This window comes from Acinonyx jubatus, chromosome C1 (assembly GCF_027475565.1).
Source record: "Acinonyx jubatus isolate Ajub_Pintada_27869175 chromosome C1, VMU_Ajub_asm_v1.0, whole genome shotgun sequence".
NCBI classification, from domain to species: domain Eukaryota; kingdom Metazoa; phylum Chordata; class Mammalia; order Carnivora; family Felidae; genus Acinonyx; species Acinonyx jubatus.
Window position 1 is genome coordinate 5,786,399 of NC_069381.1, and position 25,450 is coordinate 5,811,848.

The window sequence follows — 25,450 nt, forward strand, 5'->3', positions numbered from 1 at the left end:
ACTCACTCACCCAAGACAATACTGCTTGGCCAGATATTATCTTACGCTTTGCCTCACTCTGCGTCTTACTTTTCCAGACATTGGAGTTTAAAAAAAAATTTTTTTTAATCTTTATTTTTGAGGTAGAGAGAGAGACAGAGTGTGAGCAGGGAAGGAACAGAGAGAGAAGGAGACACAGAATCCGAAGCAGGCTCCAGGCTCCGAGCTGTCGGCCCAGAGCCCGACGCGGGGCCCGAACCCACGAACTGCAAGATCGTGACTTGAGCCAAAGTCGGACACTCAACCAACTGAGCCACCCAGGCACCCCATAGACATTTGAGTTTTTTTAGTCTTAAGCTGTTCTGGAAGGATGCAAATGTAACAGTTCTTACCTCTATCCCCACTAAAGGAAATACATGCCAAGGAAGATGCAGGGTCCTATTTGGTGAGGCCTGAGCCACAGAGTCTAACTTTTGGGCTCTTCCACTTGGAACCATAGCATGAGAACAGCAAGCACTGGCTTGGGGGCCTCTTTTCTCATGGTGACTCACTCTAAAAATCTGCTAAATTGCTCTGGGTGAACACTTCCCCTTCTTCATGTCTCATTTAATTCTACTTATGAAATGGGGTTGGCTTTGGGGCCTTAACAGGTCAACATGCTTTAATAATAATACAGAATGTTCTGTATTATTGGCATATTGGGTCGCTCTCAACAAAGGGACCTAAGCACAAACAAGGCATTACTTCTATTATTAACACCACTTGAATAGCATAGGTCACAGAAAACAATAACCCTCAACTCTGATGTATCTAGAACTGGGCAACTAAGTAAACCAAAGACAATTTAATCAATGAAACTTCAGTGGCTTTCAATTACTTATGGGTTTACTAGTACCCTGGTACGAATGAAAACTATATAAACTAGAGTTTAAAGTATCTCCAGAAAATATATGAAAATTTACAAGTATCTTTTAAAATTCCCTTCATTTGCTCTGTGTGTAAATTTGGAGGGCTATTAAAAGCCTCAGCCAACAGGAGCTCAAGGCCCAGTCCTCCACCCTGAAGACGGACCACCCCACACGTCCACCTGCTGACAACACAGCAGTGATCTCTGCAGCCCAGTCCGTGGAAAGCCCGCGGTTTCTCTACTAGAAATCCTAATTGAGAGCTTGAAGACAGCAAGATGGAGGGACAGGGACTAATACTCTGGGAAGACCAAATCACCTACATTTGTCACCACTCTAGAATTCCAAATTTCAACCTCTACTCCCAGTACTCACAGAGAGGGCAGAGCCAAAACCCAACATGAATCCCCGCGATTCATCTTGGGCACATGACACGGTTCTATGGGGTTTCCCCAGTATTATTTGAAGAGCGTAACAGAAATGTGGATTGTAAGTGAGCCAAACATGCCATCTAGAATTCCAAACTGTGAAATTTTGTGTAAGATTTTTGGCTTTTCGATTTCTCAAAATAGCTGAGGTTTCACAACTACACGTAAGACCATTTTGACCATCAAAGTACAGGCATACCACAGAGATAACGTGGGTTCAGCTCCAGACCATCACAATAAAGCAAGTATCGCAATAAAGCAAGTCAAATGACCGGTCAAATGGATTTCTTCTTGGTTTCCCAGTGCATATGAAGTTATGTTTACACTCTACCATAGTCTATGAAGTGTGCAATAGCATTATGTCTGAAACAATAATGTCTACACCTTAATTAAAAATACTTCATTGCTAAAAAGCACTAACCATCATCCGAGCTTTCAGCGAGTTGTAATCTTTCTGCTGGCGGAGGGTCTTGCCCCGACCTAACGGCTGCTGACTGATCGCGGGGCGGTTGTGGTGATTTCTTACAACAAGACAACAGTGGAGTCTGCCATGTTGACAGAACCTTCCTTTCACGAACAATTTCTCTGTAGCACACAGTGCTGTTTGCTAGCACATTTAACCCACAGTAGAACTTCTTTCAAAATTGGAGTTAATCCTCTCAAACCCTGCCACTGCTTTATCAACTAAGTCTGTGTCATATTCTAAATCCTTTGTTGTCATTTCAACAATCTTCACAGCATCTTCGCCAAGAGCAGATTCTAGCTCAAGAAACCACTTATTTTGCTCGTCCATTAGAAATTAAAGGTTTAGGGGCGCCTGGGTGGCGCAGTCGGTTAAGCGTCCGACTTCAGCCAGGTCACGATCTCGCGGTCCGGGAGTTCGAGCCCCGCGTCAGGCTCTGGGCTGATGGCTCAGAGCCTGGAGCCTGTTTCCGATTCTGTGTCTCCCTCTCTCTCTGCCCCTCCCCCGTTCATGCTCTGTCTCTCTCTGTCCCAAAAATAAAAATAAACGTTGAAAAAGAAAAAAAAAAATAAATAAATAAAAAATTAAAAAAAAAAAAAAAGAAATTAAAGGTTTAGGGGCGCCTGGGTGGCTCAGTCAGTTAAGCATCCGACTTCAGCTCAGGTCATGATCTCGGGGTTGTGAGTTCGAGCCCCGTGTCGGGCTCTGTGCTGACAGCTCGGAGCCCGGAGCCTGCTTCGGATTCTGGGTCTCCTTCTCTCTCTGCCCCTCCCCTACTTGTGCTCTGTCTCTATCAAAAATAAATAAATCTAAAAAAAAAAAAAAAAAAATTAAGAAATTAAAGGTTTATCCTGAGATGGCAGCCATTCTGTCCCATCTTCAGGCCCCACCTCGACTTCTGGTTCTTTTGCTGTTTCCACCACATCTGCAGTGACTTCCTGCACTGGAGTCTTAAACCTTCAATTTGTAAAGACGAAAACAAAAACCAAAAAAACAAAACCCCCAAAAAACCACAGTATCTGCGGAGCGTGATAAAACAAGGTATGCCTGTGCTCAATTAACCCTCACAAATGTCCCAGGACATAGGTCCTATTATCCCCATTTTATAGATGAGAAGACTAAACTAGAGCAATTGGGTAACCCGTCGGAGGACAGGGAGGGCAGAACAGGAATTCGCACACGTCCCGAGCAATCTCCGGGAGGAAGGAAGGACGTGCCGCCGGAGAGCTGACAAGCCCACCAGTCACGAGCTCTCACATCGGTGCGTACGGGCAGGACGAGGTGACAAATCAGAGGTCTGGGTCCCAGCTCTCAGCCGTAGTCACCTAACTGCTCCGGTGATGGTGCCGAAGAAGAGAGAGGGTAAGACGCGGGGCGCTGCTCTGTGAATTCTAGAACCTACCACAAGGGCAGCAGCGCATCTGCGCGCAGCAGTCGCCGCACAGAGTCACGCTGGTTTGTCCTAGCGGACTCCGTGCGTCTTAAGGGTAGAGAAACATGTCCTCCTCGTTTTTATATCCTCGGCATCTACCTAAAAAGTCATGGTTCCACACAGGAACTCAAATGTCTGCCAAGTAGCTGGCTAAATACATAAACAAAATTAAAAAGAAAAAAATACACTTTAAGGGCCAGTCAGAAAGCATCCAACATGGAAAGTTTGTTCACTTAGTAAGAAACCTTGAGATACGTGTCCGGTATTTCCCTTCATGAGACACTGCATTTTATCCCTCTCCTTCCCCCAAGATAAATCAAGTACTAGGAAACTAAAAATAAACTTAACAATACCAAAGAATGAGCAATTTCCTCTTTGGCCTTGTTTGCACGACTAGTTTAGGGAAAAAAGGAACCTTATTTCCTGCTCAGCTGTGCAGGCATCTGAGGACACTCGAGGCTGGAGGGAGAGAAAGGTGGAGGGGGGCCCGATTTACAAGAGCAGCGCACTTGCTAAGGACTGTGAACAAGGTGCTTGAGGAAACCATGTCAAACTCGTGCGGATCTTCCTGGAAATAGGTTCATTTCCCAAATTCTTTTGTGGAGATGTAAGACATCTGTGTTTCTAAACAGGGAGAGCAAAAAACCCCACAGCCCTCACACGAACGCCTGCACCAGAGCGCAGCCGGAGCGGGGTGAGGGGCGCCACTGCTTCACGGCTGCGGTGTGGCCACAGGCAGGCGGCGAGGGCCCAAAGGAAATGGGGACACAAATCAGGGAAGGGGCTCAAAGTATCACTTAAGCATCTCTGCTCCAACAAGGCACCGGGGGCAACGACCCCTCTTCTCTGCGGGCCCAAAGGATGGCGACTCCCTTAGCGACTCAGTTAGCAAAGGCCTCAGGCTGAGAGCCGGAACGATTCTTCAGAAGGCGGACAGTGTCTGAGTGACCCTCGACACCCCCTCACGCCCGTTCTCAGGGACACGACACCTCCCCACATCACAACCCCTCGACAGGAGACCGGGGGTGGGGGCGTGGATCGTGTGGGGCACAAACTTGAACCACAGCTTCTAGATCTGAATTCAACGTCAGGTCTACTGTCCACGCCCAAATTCAAAACTGAATCCGCAAGCTCAGCGCAAGGTAGCTTAGCAGGGTCCACCTCTCAACAGCTCCTGGACACGAACGAGCTACCCGTACTTGTACTTCACCACCGCGAACTGGCCAAGGGGGCCCACTGTGAACACGGTGTCGGTGATGGTAACGTCTCCTCTTCCTCCTATAAAAAGCAAGCTCGGCCCCAAACCCTAGCACTTACCCCACGGAGGCTCTGCTCCCGGCTCACCCCCTCTCCCGACCTAGATGGTGCCCTTGACGGAGGGCCCCTTGCTTGTCACCGGGCCTCAATCTCCTTCCCGAGCTTGTGCAAGAGCGCCGCACCCTCCCAGGCTATCAGAACTGATGAAATCATGTCTGCAGAGTGCTCTCATTTGCAAGGATGAAAAGAGCTATAAATACAAAGTCAAAGCAGTATTAAAAAAAAAAAAACTTTCTTAAGCTGCAACCACTTCTTTCTTTTGAAATGGAGAACCAAGAGAAAGATCAAAGGAGTGTCACCGTTTGTTGACTGCTGCTCCGGAGGGCCCTCCACCTCCTCCCTCCACCCGGCAGCAACCCGGGAGAGAGGTCTACCACGATTTCTAACTTAACAAAATCTCAAGACGAGGTGCCCGGTGGTTTCTCGGAACACCCCGGCTGGAAGACGCAGGGCGAGCCACGCGGCCTGCACGCTGCTCACACTCTTCCCACGGAAGCAGGCACGACCGGGAGAAGGCAGCCTTGGTGAGAAGAAACACGAGGATGTGAGGGTAGTGGCTCCCCCCGCCCCCACCCGTCTTTCTGCCACAAAAGCCCAGCGCAGTGACTTCGTAAGGCTGCAGCAGCTTGCGTCATAAAATACATAACCTTGGCTCAGTTAACCTCCTTAGCCATAAAACAGGGGACGGGGCGGGGAGCAAAATTAAGCTTACGGGAAATAAACCTAATCAAAGCCGAACAGTAACAAAGGGCACCAGAAACATTTCTACTGTATCACATCCCACGGGCTGGCCAAGAGCCCGGAATTTTCATTACAACTTTTCAAAGAGAGGGAGAGGAGAAAAAATATTTCACAAAACCATTATCAAGGCCCCAACCCTGGATGCCCTGCTGTACAACCAAAATTTGTGAGAGGTCAGCCTGTCAGGGAGTCAAAAACCCAGCATGTGGAAACTGGCAGGCCTTTTATGTAGTAGAAGGGTTCTTAAAACGACTTCTGTTTTGCACTGAAGTCTCATGGCTTCACAGACCATTAAAGGTTTCTGAACCACAGAGAAAGGAGGGCAGAGTTAAGGAAATAAATCAAAAGTTCCTCTGGGATGCACAAATGCCTACTTGGAACAGGCTTTCAGCACGAATATCCTCCACATTAAACAACAAGGAGGACTCTTCAAAATACAAGCAGAAAAGAGATTCATTTTGCTATAAGCAATGTCCTTTTTTTTTAAAGGTTATGTGTGCTATAAAAAATGGCTCCTGCCGTGAGTACAGGGGGGTGGGGGATGGGGTGGAGGCCGGGCTGAGGGCAGGGGCTGGCAGGGACAGCAATCAAGTGTAAGGGACAAAACTCAAACAGAGAAATGCTGGATTTGGGGGCGCCCCAAAGAGTGAGAATGCCTTGTAGTCATGTAGGGGCAGGATGCGAGGGGGCAGCGCTAGAAGGGACCTCCTTGCCAGGCGTGCCTGAGAACTGCGGTCGTCTTCCCACAGCCAGAAAGGGCTCTCTTGTTTCTCTCCGCAACACGCACAGTCGGAGGCCTGGGGAAGGGACGGTGTCCTCGTGACGGCAGAGCCGCGCGGTCTCAAGACCAGCAGAGGGAGTACAGCATCTGAGCGGAGGAAACGGTCAGCCTGCTGGCCAACGATGCGTGCTTATGCAAGCCAGTGGCTGCGAGGCTGAGAGTTCCAGACCTTCTGGCCCGGCCCGTGTGTCCTCCAGCAGTGCTAACTGGGAAACAGGACGAGAAGCAGACTACCGCCCAGGTGAGGCCACGGGGACACAAGGGGACTACCGCACTTCTGTCAGGATGCGCGTACTACGAAGCGTGCTGCTGGGGCGCTCTCTCCACCAACCTGGAAGGACCCGGGAGGGGATCTAGGGGGAGGAAAAGCTCGGTGAAAGGCAGAAAATCCAGTCTGGAAAACTGACAGCAAGCATCGGAGGCGTGATTTCCCTTACAGCCCAGGGCTCCTAGTTTAGTCCACGAATAAGAGCCCGTTTCCACGCTTTTTGTTTCTGAGGGGGGGCGGGGGGAGCTCCGTCATTCGAACGTGGCTTTCGAGAGCTGGCGGAAACCAAAGGCCCGCGTCTTCTACATGACTGCTGTCGCAGTCTTCAGTCGGACTTCACCAAAACGCACAGGAACGGGCTGGGCCGAGGGACGGTTACCTGGTTACCCGCCTGGACTCCTGGGGCTGCGGGGGGAGGTCCGGGTAGCGACTAAAGCCGGTGGTCCTCCCACAAGGAAGGAGGCCGCCGTCTCCCACCGGGCTGCGCCGTGGCTTGGCACCGGACATCGGCTCAGGTGCCTCCAGGTGTTACAGCGGCCTGGCGGTCGGTCCGAGCGCGCGCTGCTGCACGCGGTGGTGTCTCTTACCAGGTCCTAATACTAACGCTCATTGTGGGAAATGAGAGCTGGGTTAAAAATGTTACCCTTAAGATGTGCTAAACTCAACAGAAGAAACAAAACCTCTCACGTGACTCTCTGTGACGCTAGGAAGGGTGCATTGAATTCACACCCGCGCCTGCCCACGGGGGAGGGAGAAGGCCGGGGTGAGGGACGGGGGCGCCCCCGGCGGCCTGATGCTGCCGGGAGGGCCGAACGACAACGGTCCAAAGGAGCTCACCTAGAGCGCGTGGCGTGGGATGTCGCGGCGCGCTCGGACGGGAGCCCGGGCAGGAGACGTGTCCACGGCCCTGACCCTCCTGAGGAGCTCTGTGAGGGAGGGGGCGTGGCACCATGTCTCCGTGTCATCCAGGGACTCGACCAGGACACCACAAGGCAGATGGAGGGCGTCGGATCCCCGCTTCATAAACAGAGGACATCTAAAACAATGGAACTGGCCCAAACCGCCGTGCCCGCATTTAATGGGTTCAGAGTTACCAGGTTCTCAGGAATGAGCAGGGCAGCGACTCTGAAGGCGTGCTGCAGAGGGGTTCGGGCGTTAGGGAACTCCTCAAAACTAGGATACTTCAAGGACTTTCTTTGGCGAGGCATTTTTTTCCCCAAATGTTTATTTATTTGAGAGAGAGAGAGCGAGAACGTGTGCACGTGAGCAGGGGAGGGGCAGAGAGAGAGGGAGAGAACCTTAAGTAGGCTTCAGCCCAGAGTCCAGCATGGGAGTGGCTTGATCCCACCACATGATCTGAGCTGAAATCAAGAATCAGACAGGTGCCCCAGGAATAAACTATAAATTTTTATGTTCACCCTATCTAAACACCCTGCCACTGATTTCTAGAAAAACTTAGTAAGACAGTAAAGTATAGGCATGCCTGGTAACGTGCTTTAGCGTTTGGGCAATCAGTAATGAGAGGAGAATATAACACAAAAGCCAACGGTATGCTTTAGCTTCAGTCTGGGCAGATGGATGTACCTTCCAAGTCCTAAACTTGCACATTTGAATATAAATACAAAGTGACTACCTAAGAAGCACTCCATCCTTGAAGTGTATTATTCTGCCTAATCATCTAACAGACCTAACATACTCTGGTAGACAGGGAAGCGCATGGACTTTTCTCCTGAATCACCTGACAGGCTTACATGGTCAAAAGAAATAAGGGCTTCAAGTTCTGATAAGCAAATTCAGTCCACAGGACAAAGCCAACTTTAACATTTATTTTTGAAAGTTTTGTTTTGCTTTTTATCCCCCATTCTCCAGATGTCTACAGGGTTCTGTTGCCCACGTCACCTGCTGCCTGCTTCACCCAGCTGGAGCCGGCCATGTCCGCAGATCCGCTGGGCCTGCTTCCTTTTGGGTTTAATTCTCCCTCCTATTGTTCCACACATTCCAGACTCTCGTTCCACAACTTAAACACCTTCCTTGACAACTGAAGGCCACACACCTCTGACCTGCTTCCACGTACCTTGTTAGTACATTTCCAAAACAGAGCAGAAGTGGGAAGGAGGACCAAGTTATGATCACAGGAGGCGTGTGCCTAAATCAATAAGCACCGAGTCCCAAGGGCATTGGACCTATGCTGTTCCAGCCCCCTAAAATAATCAAACACACGAAAGTCATCACTTCTTGCCAAACTCAAGAACAATCTCAACTCCTGCACATAGGAACAAAGAGACAACGGCTGCAGCTGAAAATACATAACCAAAGCATCACAGGAAAAACTTTAACTTGATATCGTTCAGAACACATCAGTGGGATTTCACTCATATGGCAAAGACACAGAAAAATTCCAGACTGTTTTCAAGATAATAAAATGGCATATGATGGTGACTCACTGACTGACTAAAAGGGGGGGAAAAATCCATAAACAGTCACAGGAACCTTGCAAAGCTGCAGAGATCTGGCAACACTGAGCCTCTTTCACCTCGCTTGGCTCTCACCTCCTGTGCACACAATACACTCATGCTCACATACACACACACACGATAATTTTGAAACCAAGCTGCAACTGGCTAATGGCCTGCTCTACTGCTTAAGATAATATTTTATTCTTGACTTGCTCAATAAACCTGCTGAGAAAAATAAACAATGGGTTTCAATCTTATAAATAATCTAGAAAATAGAATTGCTGTGCAAACAGCAGGGTTGATTTACTGCCTGTGATAAACAGAACAGGAAAGTCCAAGCGTGGCACAGTGACTCCCAAGTCCTAGTCTTACTGTCCCGGGACAGAAAAGTTAACCAGGATTTTCTGTCTGCTACACAGTCCAAGGCCTAGGATGTCCAGGTTTCAACTGGTCTTTAAAACAGCCTCAAAGCAGATCATGAAAAGCAACACGAGGAGCAAAAATGAGGAAAACCATTCCTTAAAATCCCTGACAAGTTTTAATCTTTTAGGACCAATAGTTATATATCGATCTATGGTTATACTATATTTCCATCCCATCATTCACACATGTGAACATACACAGCCACACACCTCATTTTTAAGAAATATCAAGTAAAACAAATAACCCAGTTAAGAAATGGGCAGAAGACACGAATAGACATTTTTGCAAAGAAGACATCCAGATGGCTAGCAGGCACATGAAAAGATGCTCAACATCACTCATCATCAGGGAAATGCAAATCAAAACCACCACCTCACACCTGTCGGAATGGCTAAAGTTAACACAAGAAACAACAGGTGCTGGCGAGGATGCGGAGGAAGGGGAACCCTCTTGCCCTGTTGGTGGGGATGCAAACCAGTGCAGCTGCTTTGGAGATCAGTATGGGGGTTCCTCAGAAAACTAAAAATAGAACTACCCTATGATCCAGCAATTGCCCTATTAGGTATTTACCCAAAGGATATAAAATACTGGACTACAGAACACAGACTGGAAGGGGTACATGCACCCCGATAGCAGCGCTATCAACAATAGTCAAACGACGCCCAAATGTCCATCAACTGATGAATGGATAAAGATGGGGTATATATATACAATCGAATACTACTCAGTGATCAAAAAGAATGAAACCATGCCATTTGCAGTGATGTGGATAGAGCGAGAACGTATTATGCTAAGCGAAATAAGTCATCAGAGAAAGACACATACCATATGATTTCATTCATGTGTGGAATTTAAGAAACAAAACAGATGAATATACAGGGAGGGAGGAAGAGAAGAGAGTTTGGAAACAGACCACAAGAGACTCTTAACAATAGAGAACAAAGTGAGGGCTGACGGAGGGAGGTACGTGGGAGATGGGCTAGACAGATGGGTGAGAGGTACTAAGGAGGGCAGAGTTGTGATGAGCACTGGGTGTTGTATGTAAGTGATGAATCACTGAATTCTACTCCTGAAACCAATACTGCATTACATGTTAACTGAACTTTAAGTTAAAAATAAAAGTCATATCAAGTAAAGGCCTATTACAGGGAATTAAAGGAGACATAAAGAAGTATTAAAACGAGGTCCATCCCCAGAAGGCCTTATATTCTACATAAATACATACATGCATGTATGTGTGCAGAACAGAAATGCATAGAAGAAAAAATGAAACAGTGTCTAAAGTCCAGGACTAAAATAAAGTAGTAATATTTAAAGGGCAGAACAACATACAATTCTTCTGAGACAGGAGCTGGGCTCCTTGTGTGATGGCCACCTGTTGCAGAGAAAATGGCCCACGTGCTTTCACGAGCGCGCAGCCCAAGCCCTGTGACTGGGCCCCAGAGGGTCCCCATGACTGCAACTCACGCACCCTCCAGAGAAGAACACGCACCCTGCTCGCCTCTTCAGTGGACTGTGAACTCCAAGAGGGGGAGCGCTCTCTCCCACACCACAGACAACTCAAGGAGAACACAGGCCTTGGGTACCAAAGGTTCCCCCCAGTAGTTCCCAAAACACTCCCAACTTTGCCCACTGAGAACCATGATGACGGTTTAAGACACCTCGAAGGTCAAATCCTGGGAACTATGACATCACAATTTAGAGGTTTCAGAAGAAGGACTTAGGACACTTGAGCAGAACACAGAATCTTATTTCCAAAGTGGGAAAAATAACAAAGGTCACTGATATTGAAACTTAATTTAAAAATTTAACATCTCAAAAAAAAATACCTAGCTTAACAGAATTCTGGTGTCCCCAGATAGGTTTCTCCTGCTTGCTTTTCCTATTTCTAGTATACAATTAATGGTTTTCAAATTACAGAAAAAAGAAGTATTATGAGAGGAAGTAGGGTGGGGGGCCATCTTTCCCACCACCAGTGAGCAGCTGTGAATAAGACTGAGGGGAAGGCCTCACTTTCCAATTTTCAAAACAATACAATTTTTATTCTACTTTATTTTCCTACATATTCCTCAAGGGCGTAACTTGAAATAAGATTAAAATGAACCAATTATTCAAGGATTATGACTTCAGATACATTTTAAAACTTATTTTTAAAACATCAGCAAACTGGAGTTTCAAAGTTAGGATGGGTTCATCGATCTTATTAAGGCTAAGAAAAATCAATTTATGATATAAAATATGAGCTCCAAGTGGGTAAACACATGGAATATAAGCACAGTAATCACAGCTTAGAAGTCTTCTTAAAGAGCATTTCAAACCTTCCATTTGTGTTACTAGCTAATAAAATGGGTGAGTCTACTTAGGTATAAAGGTCAAAGTCACCAGGTAACTAAGACCCAGTCAAATCATAAGAAATACAGGTTAGCAAATACCAGCAGCAAATAAATAACTAATCCTTATAAGCAGCAGTGTATTCAGTAACTTTACAAGTCCAAGGTGGTTTCATTTGGGAGCAATGTCTATAAGCAATACGTCGCACACAGTCAAATACTTGGACACCACTTCCTCCAGTTCTGTTGTGTAGGATAAAGCCAAGGACAGGCCTAAGACATTTACACAGAAAACAGCAAATATTCAAGGCCTTGTTTTAATAAGTCACCTGATTATGGGGTGCCTGGGTGGCTCAGTTGGTTAAGCATCTGAGTTTGGCTTGGGTCATGATCTCGTGGTTCGTGGGTTCAAGCCCCGCATCAGGCTCTGTGCTGACAGCTCAGAGCCTGGAGCCTGCTTCAGATTCTGTCTCCCTCTCTCTCAATCCCTCCCCCGTTCACACTCTGTCTCTCTCTCTCTCTCTCAAAAAACAAACATTAAAAAAATAAACATAAAAAAAACATTAAAAAGTCACCGGATTCTTTTTTTTCTTTTAGTTTATTTGAGAGAGAGAGAGAGAGAGAGAGAGAGAGAGAGAGAGAGAGAGTGAGTAGGGGAGAGGCAGACAGAGGGTCAGAGAATTCCAAGCACTGTCAGTGCAGAGCCCCAATGTGGGGCTTCAACTCACGAACCTTGAGAGCATGACCTGAACCAAAACCAAGAGCTTAACAGATTCCTAAAAACCTCTTTATTCCCCCAACATCGGCACCAAAAATTCCTTACATGCAAATTTCTTAACTGCTTCACTTACACAAGGGAATCAACCAATCCCGCTTAGACTGCCCTAGTCAAAACTGGACCCCTGCCCAGCTAAATAGCCACACAGTTTAGACTATCAGATGAAAAGATTCAAGCCTCTGCTTCATTGTAGTGGGAACAAACCCCTGCATGGAAAGAGCTATAGGATCACAGTTCTTGCTGCCAAACTTAGTGCCTGTTTCTATTGGTAATCGCTTCTGCCTGAAATGGAAAATTTCAACTTTATCTGTACCTATTTGAGGACAAGTTATTAAGAAAAAAAGGTGTGGCACATGTCTCGCCTTGGACCCAATCTTGCCAACCTCCCAAAATATGTATATTTCTTCTCCATACATAAAGGGGTGCCAGGGAGAGAGAGAAACATCTGAAAACGCCACAGTATTAAGTATGTGAACTTCATATTAATAAGAGAATATCACTTTTTCAAATAAAAAGTTTTCTTAGCAACTTAAAGAAGATCTAGGCTTGACTGACTCACACACAATGAACTGCATGCCACAAGGAAAGAGGAAGAAAACAGTTTTTATGTGAAATATGACCGGAGTTACAACTGTGTTTCTAGGAAAAAGTGAAAGATACGAAGAGGGAAGCTATACTAAGAAATTCTATTACTGATAATGCAAATAAGCCCCGATTACTGTTCTATATGTTTGAAATACTTTGTAATAATTTGAAAAACAAAATTAAGCCCTCACAGTGAAGTAATTTACAACTGGAACAGAATAAAAGCAACGTTAAGAACGAATGTGACATATGGGCTTAGAACCCCACAAGTCTGCACCTCTGTGAACAGCAGGGCCTCCTGAGCCCTACCGAGCGTTCTCATCACCAGGGGAGCGGGTTCCTGTGCAGACTCTGGCTCTGTGGGGACAGACAGGAGCCTGAGAGCCTGCAGCGGCACCCGGCTCTGGTGACGGGGGAGTGCCGGCCGGGGGGCACAGGGGGCACAGCACTTGCGAACAGAGGCCTCTGGTTACGCGCCTGGAACACAACTGTGTCCCCAATAGTATCAACCTATTCAGGAAGTCCACGCTTTGTTACGTAACATAGATTAAGCATTAATGAGGCTAGAAAATTGTTTACCTAAGGTTTTAATCTGAAGTCAAATAAAACTCCACGCTGAACGCTCATACCGAATGCTAGAGTCGTACTTAACCTCTTAATATTAACAGAGTCTTGATTACTCAGTCTGAAAACCTTTCTCAAGAGTAGTTATTCTCTGCTCGGGGAATGTGCTTTATGCAAAAGATATTTTGCCTGAAGAAATAAACAATTAATATTCAATAATTATGTACATATTTAACAGAATTCATTTCCAGAAACATGGCTGATACAAGTGGGTGGTTTTCACGTTACTTCTCAAAGTAAAATATTTAAAAAAAAATTTTTTTTTCAACATTTATTTATTTTTGGGACAGAGAGAGACAGAGCATGAACGGGGGAGGGGCAGAGAGAGAGGGAGACACAGAATCGGAAACAGGCTCCAGGCTCTGAGCCATCAGCCCAGAGCCTGACGCGGGGCTCAAACTCCCGGACCGCGAGATCGTGACCTGGCTGAAGTCGGACGCTTAACCGACTGCGCCACCCAGGCGCCCCTCAAAGTAAAATATTAAACCTCCAGTACTTTTCATACTATCACCCCAAGTTAAAAACAAGACATCCGAAATATCAAAACCGGCTGCCCCTTAGTACCATTAAAACAACAACAACAACAACAACAACAACAGCCCAGACATAGGGCACCTGGGTGGCTCAGTTGAGTGTCCAACTTCAGCTCAGGTCATGATCTCATGGTTTGTGAGTTCAGGCCCCACACCGGGCTCGCCGGTCAGCGCAGACCCTGCTTTGGATCTTCTGCCCAACCCCCCCCCCCCCGCCTGCCCCTCCCCCACTCAGGCACACACTCTCTCTCATTCTCTCAAAAATGAATAAACACTTAAAAAAAACAAAACAGGCACATTCTCAATGGAGAAAATCAGGATAAAAGACAGACTTCTAGTTCCATAAGTAACTTTCAACTCCCCCATTTTTTTGGTCTTACTTGGAGACCTTACTTTGAGAATTATTACAAGAACCTCCTTTCTGGTCTCTATGTCTTGTTTGTGCCGCTCAAGAATGCTCCCCCTTCTCTCTTTTTTAACAAATTTATTATTTATTTTGAGACAGAGAGCGCACGCTTGTAAACAGAAGAAAAACAGAGGGAGAGGGAGGGAGAGGGAGGGGGAGGGGGGGAGAGAGAGAGAGAAAGAGAGAGAGAGGATCCCAAGCAGGCTCCACACCGTGAACACAGAGCAAAACGTACGCATTGAAATCACAAACCGAGAGGTCATGACCTGAGCCGAAATCAAGAGTCGGATGCTGAACCGACTCAGCCACCCAGGCGCCCTCTTCTTAGAAGACTTCTGTGGGTTCCCAAATGCCCTCTTCAGAGACAGTGTAGGGTCTCCCAAGTCTACCTCCAGGACGTAATTTTGGCCTAAGTCCTGCCGCACCTGCCCTGCGACCTCCTCTCCAACTACGCTACGGTACGCGCTGGGCATGGCCTGCAAGTTCCTGCCTCCGTGCCTTTGCTCGTGCCACTTCCTGCAGCTGGAAAGCCACTTTCCTTCCACCCTCCCAACCACCGCCTGTCAAAAAGCAGATCCTTCTTTCAAAGCTCAAACACTACACCTTCCAATTAGCCTTCGGGCAGCCCCCAAACCCAGCCTCTGGTGCACACTTTGTCCAACAGGGCCCTTAGCACACGCTGCCAAACACGGAAAGCATGCATGTGGTTCCCCTTCCCTGCTGCAATGCGGGCCACGAATGGCACCTTGCTTCTCATTACAGACATCCCACCCATTAATTACAGTGCTCGGTGGATATACAAAATTTTTAAAAAATTGAGCTACATGGAATGTTTAGCTCTGAAAATGGGAAGTGGGTAAAAAAAAAAAAAAAAAGAATTTTTTAGTTTAGAAAATATTAATACACCAGCAACTGGGACTACAAATAGCATGAGCTTAATCCCTACTGGGCTAGGTGTGCAAACATAAAACTACGGAGAGGAGAAAGACAGCCAAGGGTGTGTGCCTTTTCACCTTCTTCTCCCAGAGGCTAATAACGTGCTGGAGGCACCTGTCTTCTCTCCCGAGTCGGGGAGGATCACACGGTCTTCTCTCTAACGTTAGCTGCGCCTGAGACAGCTCCCGGAGTCGGGGCTCCCTCCCTGTCTACAACCCAACGCAGATTGGATTTGTCTGCCTAACAGCAGGTAGAGCCATACACAAAGGCCAGCCAGGATTCAAGGGACAATCGTCCAGGCGTCAGACACGGAAAGTCTTTGACTCAAACAACACAGACGTGTGGTCAGTGTGAAAGAAGACACGTGTCACTGCCGTCGGAGTCATCTCCTCAGGATTTTGAATAATACCTTGTATTATTTTTGGAACACCCGGGATTTTGTATTATTTACAACATGGGTGCCCCTCCTGGTGCTTTAAGATTCAATTCTATCAGGTCTCCTATTTTCTCAGGCATTATCTTCGCATCAAAGGTCATGTAATTCATCGATCGGTTCACAGATCACGCAGCGGTGCTGGAAGAGGCACCCCGAGGCCCGGCTCTCCGTCACCCGAGCGGCTCAGCTGTGGGACGCTCGCTGCGATTTGTATAAACGCACCAACACCCAAGACTCCCACGTGATTTGGGCCCAACAGTGTCTTGAGAGAGAAGAGGGACACAGCCAAGGGGAAGCTGAATGAACGCTCCGCAAAGATGCCCTACCGTGTATGACTTCTAACTGCCCATCTTGTACACACGCTGAAGAAGCCAAGCAGCCACAGAGAAAGGAAGAATGGGACAAAGGCAGCAACTCCAGGACACGTGCACAGCCATGACGCGAAAATATGTGACTGACAGGTATTCACTTGGGTACCATGAGGCTGACCTGCTACACCCCCTCAGCTGAACTTTGAGAGTGGGTTTTCCGCAGCCACAGCCACCACCCCCACTCCGGGGGCAGCAGTATTCGGAGGAAAGCCAGATTCAGCTCCTGTGTAACAGACACCAGAAACCAAAAGAACTAGGAAAGTTGTTGAGGTCCATTCCCACCAGGAACCTCTGTCCGCATAACTGCGCCGAATGACCCAGTAAGGACGGAAGTCCCTTCAACAAAGTTCAAGACGAAACAACCGGATCCTTTAAGCTGGGCACGCTGTCCTTCACCCCCCTCCCCCACCGTTTTTCGAAGAAAACAGTTTTTCCCAAGACACATGGTAAGAAACAGGTCATTTCTTCTCACACAGGTTCAACACAGTTACAAACGGAAAATAATCCCATACTGCGCACGTCAGGTAGTATTTGGGGTAGACAAGGAAGAAGACCCATTTTGTAGTGTTTAAATGCACTCTACGGACATTATCTCGTTTAAACTCTCAGAACAATTCTAGGGGCTAGAAGGATCACCCATTTTACAGACACAGATGTTAAAAGACGGAGACTGAATAATCTGCCTGAGGCCCCAGAGCAGGCAGGTGCCAGAGGAGGCAAGAGCCATCACTCTGCTTTCAGGCACAGCAACAGCCAAAGGTGTGCAAACATTTTATAAAGATTGCAGCATCTATAAAATTCTCGCACAAAGAAACACCATTTTAGGGAAAATAGTTTTTGAATGCTTGTCAGGATTTGACCCGACAGCTCAGAGCAGACTGCACAGTTAGAAGAGATCATCAAGTACTACAGTTACCGGTAAGGCCAGGAATAGAACACAGGTCTGATGACCCCCGCGCCAGGCCCAATCAGGCGCGTTCTTTTGGATGCTGACACCCTTCTGAAGTTTCAAGTCAGTTGAGAAGAGCAAAGAAATGAGTTGATAATTCTGGGAAATAGAAGAGAATGTAGAAAATATCTAGATTAGATGCATTTGATATAAAGAGAGGCGTGACCATATGAAGACTTCTACCAAGCAAGTTCTGAACCAAGGAATTTTCTCATTTTGTGCAGCAAAAATGAAAAATAACCTCTGCCCTCCCCTCCCTAGGAGCCGTGAATGATTAGCGGGGCTGTGCTGCTAATAAGGAAAGTACAAAATGAGTGCCTCTCTCCCAGGTGATCAGGGTACTTCTAGAGCTGCCCTACCTGCCTCCGGTTCTAGGCAAAAAGACGGCGGAACACCAGTAACGTTTAGCCGGTCAGCCACGAATGCACCCTCAGTGCTGCCAACAACTGTCCCGTTAGTGGCCATGATCGCGCCCTGATGAGGAGGCTGGAAACAGAAAGGGTGCTGGGTGCCAGAGGAGGAGAGAGGAGAGGAGCCACAAGGCTGGGAAACAGGGACGGCGGACAGCGATGGGGAAGGGTCTCAGGACGGAGGCACCTGGAAAAGACCAGCGGACCGGCTCAAAAGGCTGGTGTACCAACACCTTCTCTGTGGGCGAGGACAGACGACTTACTGAGTTAGACATCATCAGTAAGGATAAGGGACAACCAAGAGTAAGGGGGGAAAAAAAAGATTAGAAGCCTCTTACCCAGGCTAAAAGTTATTCAGATTTGTCTTCCACTAGAGATAAAAAGGTAGACAGAATTGCCTGGTGTTTCCAAATGGTGGACGGCAAATTTTAGATTAGATGCTTAATCTTGCTATTACAAGTTTATTTTTTAGAACAGAAAGAAAATAATTGTCAAGCCATATCTTGTATTAAATTCCTCATGGTTTGCAACTTCTAGCAGAGGACACAGAGACAGAAAACTGCAGTGGGGAGGTCACAATCTGGCCTACTGCGTCCGGCCACAGCTACTCACGGACCTTATGGCTGCTCCAATTCGCCACACCAAAATTCTCACCGTTGGGTAAAACATTTTAGTTTTATAAAAGTACGTATCAAACTTTAAATGATTGAAATCCGCAGAAAACTTAAAGGTATTTTTTTACTGTTCCACATCAAATACTTCTTTCCAATTTGTTCCAGGAAGACCCATCCCCGCCCTCCAAAGAAGTTGATTTTATAGATTGATGACAACATATACTTTAGTTCAAGGTCTATAAACAGTTCTTTTTTTTTTTTTTAACCATTCTCAAAATGACCATCTCAGCATATTAAGATGTAAAGTAAACATTAAAAGTTCAATGTCATTATGACTGGTTGATGCAAACCACCAATTTATACAAGGCTATACTTGAAATCTCAGAACCTTTCTTCCCTCTTACAAGCTACTGCTGCTCACATAAGGTACCGTACAGAAAAGGTGTCTAGAAAAAGTTCATTAAAGCAAAAACAAAACAGAACAAACCCTCAGAATAAAACAATCAAAATTGAATAAGAGGAAATCAATCAACCAACAACACCCAATTAGAAAAGGACCAACCAAACCAAACGAAAACAACCCACCCACTTCTGTAACGGATACTCTTCATCTATCTCCTCATTCCACTCAGGGAGGGTAGGCATGAAGTGAAAGCAGCTCAGTGGCTAAATATTCACCCTCCACCCCCAAGTCCTAAGAAGCACTTCCGGTTACTAGGCTCTACCTAGGCCACAGACACCGGGACTTGGCTGGCCCTACCCCGCTCCTGGCCTCTCCAACCACTCCCCCTGAATCCCACCTGTAGGGAATTTAGGTAAATGAGACCGAATCCGTTGCTGGTATTCTGTTCATACAACCTCCCTCTGAAGTTTCCTCAGCAAATCTGCCTACCCCAAGTTTAGCAAGAGACAGGGCTCTCAGCTTTGTGAAATGTCAAATGAATCTGTAAAAGCCTCACTTAAGCAATTTATAAGAATCCTTGTATATGTATCTGTCCAATGAACAGTGCCAAGTTTTCAAAAAATTATTTATTTATTTAAGTAAGCTCTACGCTCAATGTGGGGCTTGAACTCATGACCCCAAGATCAAGAGTCGCACTCTCTTCTGACTGAGCCAGCCAGGTGCCCCCCAGAAGTGCAAACCTTTAAGGCTGCAAAAACTAAAGAGTTAAAACTACTCTTCAAAACATAAGCAACATTAAAGAAAGAAAAGGTCCCAACGGAATTCAAAGCATAGTGAGCCACAGACCTTTTCATTCTGTTGTTTGGTTGAAGACTTGTCAATAACCAAATCCAACTGGTGGTAAATGACATTTCCTATTTCAGCCACTGTATTTACAATTAGATGTTAACAGCTCAACATCCCAGACAACCCCCCAAGTGACCCTCCGTTGTCAAAGACCTTGCTGTTCTTACAAAGGAAGTCCACTTTCTTCGTGGGGGAGAAGCATAATCTGTCACTTCACTATATAAAATCAGAAGCTAAACTAAAAGTGAAGGAAGTAAAATGATGAGGACTCTAGTGCCAGCCAGTCTGAGCACAGCGCAGGGTTAAAGGAAACCATTTCGTAAGATCAAGTGCGGAGAAGCAGTAGGGGCAAAGAGGAAAAAAATCAAGTTACATAAAGTCCAATTGTACTCACTGTTTCCTTATTGGGAAGCAGCTCCTTTCTAATTCTGAAGAAGTTCTTGCCGTACTGCCTGAGCCCCTTAACGAAGCGTTTCTGTGATAAAAAGAAACAACAAATGGGATGTAAAAACCAAAAACAAAACAGGATGTCAGCAAAGCAAAGATATCTGCAATCAGCAGAATAACAACCATAAAAGTCGGAGCTAGGGAATACTGACGAGGCTGGGAGACCATTTCAGCAGCACAGCTGGGACCCCCCCCAGGGCCAGGGCAGGCCCGGGACCGCCTCATTCGAACCCCAATAGCACACACCAGACAGGTTTGGGAGAAGGACATCCTGGATGTGAGCCTAAGAAGCAATCTGCGCCTTCTGTGCCACAGTCTCCGCATCGGTCCACGGAGGTATAAACAAATACGCTTCGTGTTTCAATACAACAGCACAACTGCTTTGCACCTGAGAACGAAGCTTCCCAGAGTGTCGAGCAGAAGAGAGGGAAAAAGAAACCTGAAGACCTCCCCAAAAGGTCACCCTAGAGGGGTTAAAAGGCCCTTTCATCAATCCGAGGAATGCACCAAGAAGGCACCGATATCGCGGACGCCCACTGGAAGCCCGCACCCCCGCTGGCCTGCCCCGCCATCGCCGTCATTAAAAGCCACTCCGAGGCACCAAATAAAGAACCATCAGCACCCCCTCCTTCCTCCGACGCTCCCCACCGCCCCTCCACCCCAGCAGTCTAGAGACTTTCACTTTGTCCCATTCCTTCCAGGCAGCCCCTCCCCGCCCCAGTAGGGGCAGCTCCCGGCTCCCCGGCCCCCCACCTCAGGGCCCCGGGCCTGGGGCTCGCGGTTGGCGGCCGGGTCCCGCGCGGCCAACCCCAGCGACACTTCCCGGCCGGGCGGCCCCGCAGCCACAGGTACGCCGCGCCGGCCGCACTCGGGGTCCGGGGCGGCGAGAGGCCGCGCCTGTCACTCGGCTCGGGCTCTGGCTCCACAAAGCGCAGGGCGGAGGCGGCCGGGGCGGCTCGGCGTGTGACCGCGGCGGGGCCGCGCGGCGCGGGGCGCGGGGGGCGCGGGGCTGGGGCCGCCGCCGCCGCCGCCGCCGCCGCTGCCGGGGGAGGAGGCTGGAGCGCGGCGCGCAGAGCCCGGCGCGGCCGCGGGCGGCTGCAAAAGGCGGCCTGGATCGCCGCGCCGCCCGCCGGCCCCGCGCTCCGTCCCCGCCCGGCCCCCCGCCCGAGGCTCCGCGGCCAGAGCCTCCGGGACCCAGGCGCTGGTATCTCGGTTTCCTCCCCCCGAACAGCAGGAGTAAATCCAGGCAGCCAAAGCGCGCAGAAACTTCCTCCCTACCGCGGCGAGCGCGAGCAGAGGGCACCCGCGGGGCCGGGGCCCGGGGCCGGGCCGCGCCACCACTCGGGACCCTTCCCAGGCCGCTCCGTCTCCAGTCGTCCTTCCGGGCGGGCAGAGTCAGCAGCGCGACGGCCGCACGCCCACCGCCCCCGGGCTGCGAAACAGGGGGCTGGCCCCGACGACCCTCGCCCGTCCCTTCCGGCCCGGGATTGTGGGCGGCCGCTCAGCCCGGCCCAGGCATTAGCCTGCACCTCGCAGGGCGCCGTTTCACAACTAAATCACCGCGGAAGCTTCCCAGCCAATAAATCACCTGCCCACCGGGAGGAGAGTCCCTCCCACTCCCACTCCCGGTGTTTGAGACCAGTCGGGCAAATTCAGTGAAGGGCCAGACTTGGCCTGCAAGACCGATCTGCAACCTCCTACTCCATTCCTGGAGGCTCTGCATTTTCAGATTTCACCCCCTTTCTAAGATATGACTCATCACTGTCAGTTTTCAGTATAATCTGTACAGTTCAAAGGAAAAAAATCTGTCAAGGCACGAGAAAGAAGCTCTCCTCTAAAATGAATCAGAGTGACCTCTGTTACTTGTAGCATCAACAAGCATCCTGGGCTCTGTGCAGAGCATCTCCTCGGGACGCTGCCAGGCAATGAGCTGGCCCTGCCCTCAGGGAGCTCCAGGGGGGCTGGCGGGCACACAAGGGAAGGGATCAATCTCTGGGCCCTCAGAAAAGCAGCGGAGGGACAAAGGGCTATGGGGGGGACTAGGAGAAGGAAGCAACTTACTCTGCTGAGGACTTACAGGAAGTGACAAGGAAGAATGAGCCTGTCAGGTGGGCTCCAGCAGAGCTTCAAGCAAAGGAGTCGGCCAGGAAGGGCATAGAGAACATTCTGGGAACTGCAAGGAGGACAGGGTATACAGAATGGAGTGCCAGCAGATAAGACTGAAGAGGGAGGAGAGGATCAGGTTGCAGAGAGCCTTTGAGCCAGGAGCCAGGCTGAAGGGTCAGGGTGCTAACTGTGGGCCAGCAGAGAAGTCAGAGCGTGTGTGGTCCACGAAAGGACTGGGGAAGGACTGCTCCCGTGGCAGTGTGGCCTACGTCATGGAGTAGGGACAAACTGGCTGCAAGGCAGAGACCAGTTACAGAGGCTGGTGAGATAACCAACTCGGGTGGGAGAGGAGGAGGGCCAGAACTCCACCTCAGCCACCAGGATTAATGCTTCTTAATCCGCTCGAAGTATTTACTGAGCATCTAGCACTGGGAGGAATTATGTTTTAAAGGGGGCAGCCACAGACCTTTATTAAAACTGTGATTCATTTTTAGCAGGTAAGATAAATGTGTGTGAAGCCATTACAGAACAACCTGAGGCTTCATTCAGCCGAGCATAAAGTAAGTAGTGAAGCACAACTCGTCGGGGCAGCGGGGAACGAGGAAAAGGGACGGGCTCCTGTAGTCCGGAATACCTTCGCCGGGACAGGGAGACAGGCCAGACCACGAAGCACCAACAGCATTTGCACAGGTGGAGGAGGGTGGGAAGGCCCGCCACGAAACACAGAGGTGCAGAACGGCAAGTGGGTTAGAGGAGAGGGAGAGGATACACAAAGCTCAGGTGGGCGACCGGGCAGCGTGAGTCAGAGGGAGGAAGGCCAGGACTATGCAGTCTGAATACGAGCCCGATGCCAAAGGACGTACAACAGGCTCACGCCAGGAGAGGCTGGCACAATGAAGGCAGCAGCTGAGAGAGACACCGGGGTAATGTGACAGAGCTGGGAAAACCTGAGTTCAAGTCTGGATTCTTCTACTTGTTAGGATGTAATCACCAAATATTATCTATTCAACTAACGGTTGTTAAGTACCTACTACGTGCCAGGAACCTCACATGTATTAATTCAAAATCCTCACAACCTAGAAGGAAGTACTACTATTATCTCCATTTTCCAGAAAAGGAAGCCGAGGCACAGATGGTTAGGTAACCAGACCAAGGTCACCTAGCTCTTCAGAGGCAAAGGCAGAATGCAAATTCCACGTCCCGCAGTGCGATTCTCTCTGTAACATGGAGGTAAGAGTCTACAGAGGAAGCCATTTTCGGCCATGGTACCACTGCATGTAACTCTGCCCTTTCCTGTTGGCCCCAACATCAAATCACCAAGTCCTCAGCGTTCAAAGCCCTCCTTTCTTACCAATTCCAGTGCTACTCCCAGGCCCAGCCCTTATCCCTCTTTCCTACTAGCTACGCTATTAACCCATCTCCCCCATCTGGCCATCTATAAGCCTCTGCCAAGGAGTTTCTCAAAACCACACATTTCGTCTTGAGTCCCATACTGTCTTGCCCCCAAGCCCCTACCTAAAAAAACAGCTCCTTAACCTCTTCAAAATGGTGTTTACACCCCTTAACCCTTAATTCAAGACCCTCCAGGATCCTGTCTCTGCCTACCTTTCCAACCAGATGTCCAATAATGCCAATTGGCCCGTACTGCACCCTCTGTTGAACTCCAGACTCTGGGGCATCTTTATTACTTCTCTCCACAGCCTACCCAAGATGCTTTCAGTTTACCTCAAACCCAAGCTCAAGTCCCTCCCACTCGGACACAAAACTTGCCTGACCATTCGATCCCATTCACCCGGCAGCTGTTTATTTGTATAAGGCTTCATGTACACAGAGTCCAGAAGCCCCGAAAAGACAGGAACTGCATCTTCTAACACTTTGCCTCCCTATAGCATTAGGCAGGTGGAGCTCGCATGTTTTGGATGCGAGGTGAAATATGCCGTGAGATGACGAGGGCCTGGCCTTGGGTGGTCAAGATGGAAAGAGACTTTAAAAGCCAAAGAATCCGTCCTCAACTCGAACAACAGAGTTGACCTTTTTGGCTCCACGACACCAAACTGTCCTGATTTTCCTCCTATCAGGAGGCTTACTTGTTTGCCCAACTTCTAAATGTTGGAGCTCTTCCCAAGGCTTTGTTCTAGGCTTTCTGGTCTCCAAACCCCCTCCTAGTGGGAATGCCACTGCCCCACTGGTCTTCACTATCACCCAAGATTCTCCCTAGTATTTCTAAGGCTCAATCATGGTCCAAGTCCAGCGGGAACACTTGCTTGAATGTCTCATAGATATTTCAAACTAACTACTTCCAGAAATATGAATTTGCCATCTGGTGGTGAACACAGACCACCACTGTCCATGTGTTATCAATGACTGTGCCATCAAGTGCAAAAGCACCATTGGCCCCATTTAAAAAAAAAAAAAAGAAGAAGAAGAAAAAAAAAAAGGAAGTAAAAGCTTCATGTGGCCTGTACTGTTACTTCTCTATGGAAAGCCACAAGGCCTCAAAACTGGCAAAACATCTGCTTCTCAGAGACCAGCCTTTACCTTGTGGTTTACCAGAAATGTAGAGTAGCCTTTAAAATCGAAACAAAGCCAACCCACTCAGAGTAGTCAAGGATGAGAATAGGTCAGTGTGTTAAGTGGGTTTCTGAGGCCTTAGGCTCTTTTCCCTCTATTAATTCATCTCTCTTCAAATGAAGACCGTGAAGGTTTTCGGGCTTTAATTTAATAATTAACACTACTGACTTAAAAAAAACAGACAGGTACCGTAAGCCGCTAAGTGAAAAGTCACAGGCACCATCAGCCTTCTAGTAGTTGAACTGAAATGCAGCATGTCCAGCGCTGAGCTCCAACCCCTCATGCGCTATTGCTATGCCCGTTAGCTTTTCTGTCCCTGGCGGGGCGCACAGATAGCAGGCTGCTGGTGTGCAGAGGGTGAGGGCCAAAAGACTGCTCCTCCACGAGGCAGTAACTCTGGCTCAGTCGTGGCTCTGGGGGCTCAGCAGCCCTGCTTCTGATGCTCCGCAGGCTCGCGGTCCGGGCCCGCTCAGCCCTGGGAGCCCAGGGTCCGGGGGTGCCGGCACTCGTTTCTCTGGCGCTGTTCGTCTCCAATCAACCTGGCTGTGCATTCCTTGGAAGCACAAAACAAGTCCTTTTCTATTTTTGAACTCCAAAGCCAGATGAGATCCAAATATAAATATAAATTTATTTACGGCAAGGAGGCCGTCCTTTGCTTTGTTTCACAACTTAGTTTGCGACTGGGCTCCGGTTTTTATTCCTTTTATTTACTGAAATAGATTTTGACAGGTAACATTGTATACATTTAAGATGTACAATATGTTAATTTGATGAATTCATATATTGTAATAGGACTGCCATTGAGTGATAAGTAGCACCTCTATCGTGTTACATAATTATGCTCCAGTTTATAGACAAATTGCTACAGTTTCCTATTATTGAGCTGAAACTTCGTCTCACCACCAGGAGTTA

The 25,450-nt window shown here is 48.3% G+C and overlaps 1 protein-coding gene across 5 annotated transcripts in view; it reads right to left on the reverse strand.

The window, feature by feature from the left end:
* Positions 1-25,450, reverse strand: part of RERE (arginine-glutamic acid dipeptide repeats) — a 418,258-nt gene that overhangs the window by 37,240 nt on the left and 355,568 nt on the right. For all 5 annotated transcript variants that reach the window (XM_027060523.2, XM_027060521.2, XM_027060518.2 and 2 more), the window contains one exon: positions 19,809-19,889. In XM_027060523.2, the coding sequence (XP_026916324.2) occupies positions 19,809-19,889 (81 nt within the window). The remainder of the gene's footprint in view (positions 1-19,808; positions 19,890-25,450) is intronic.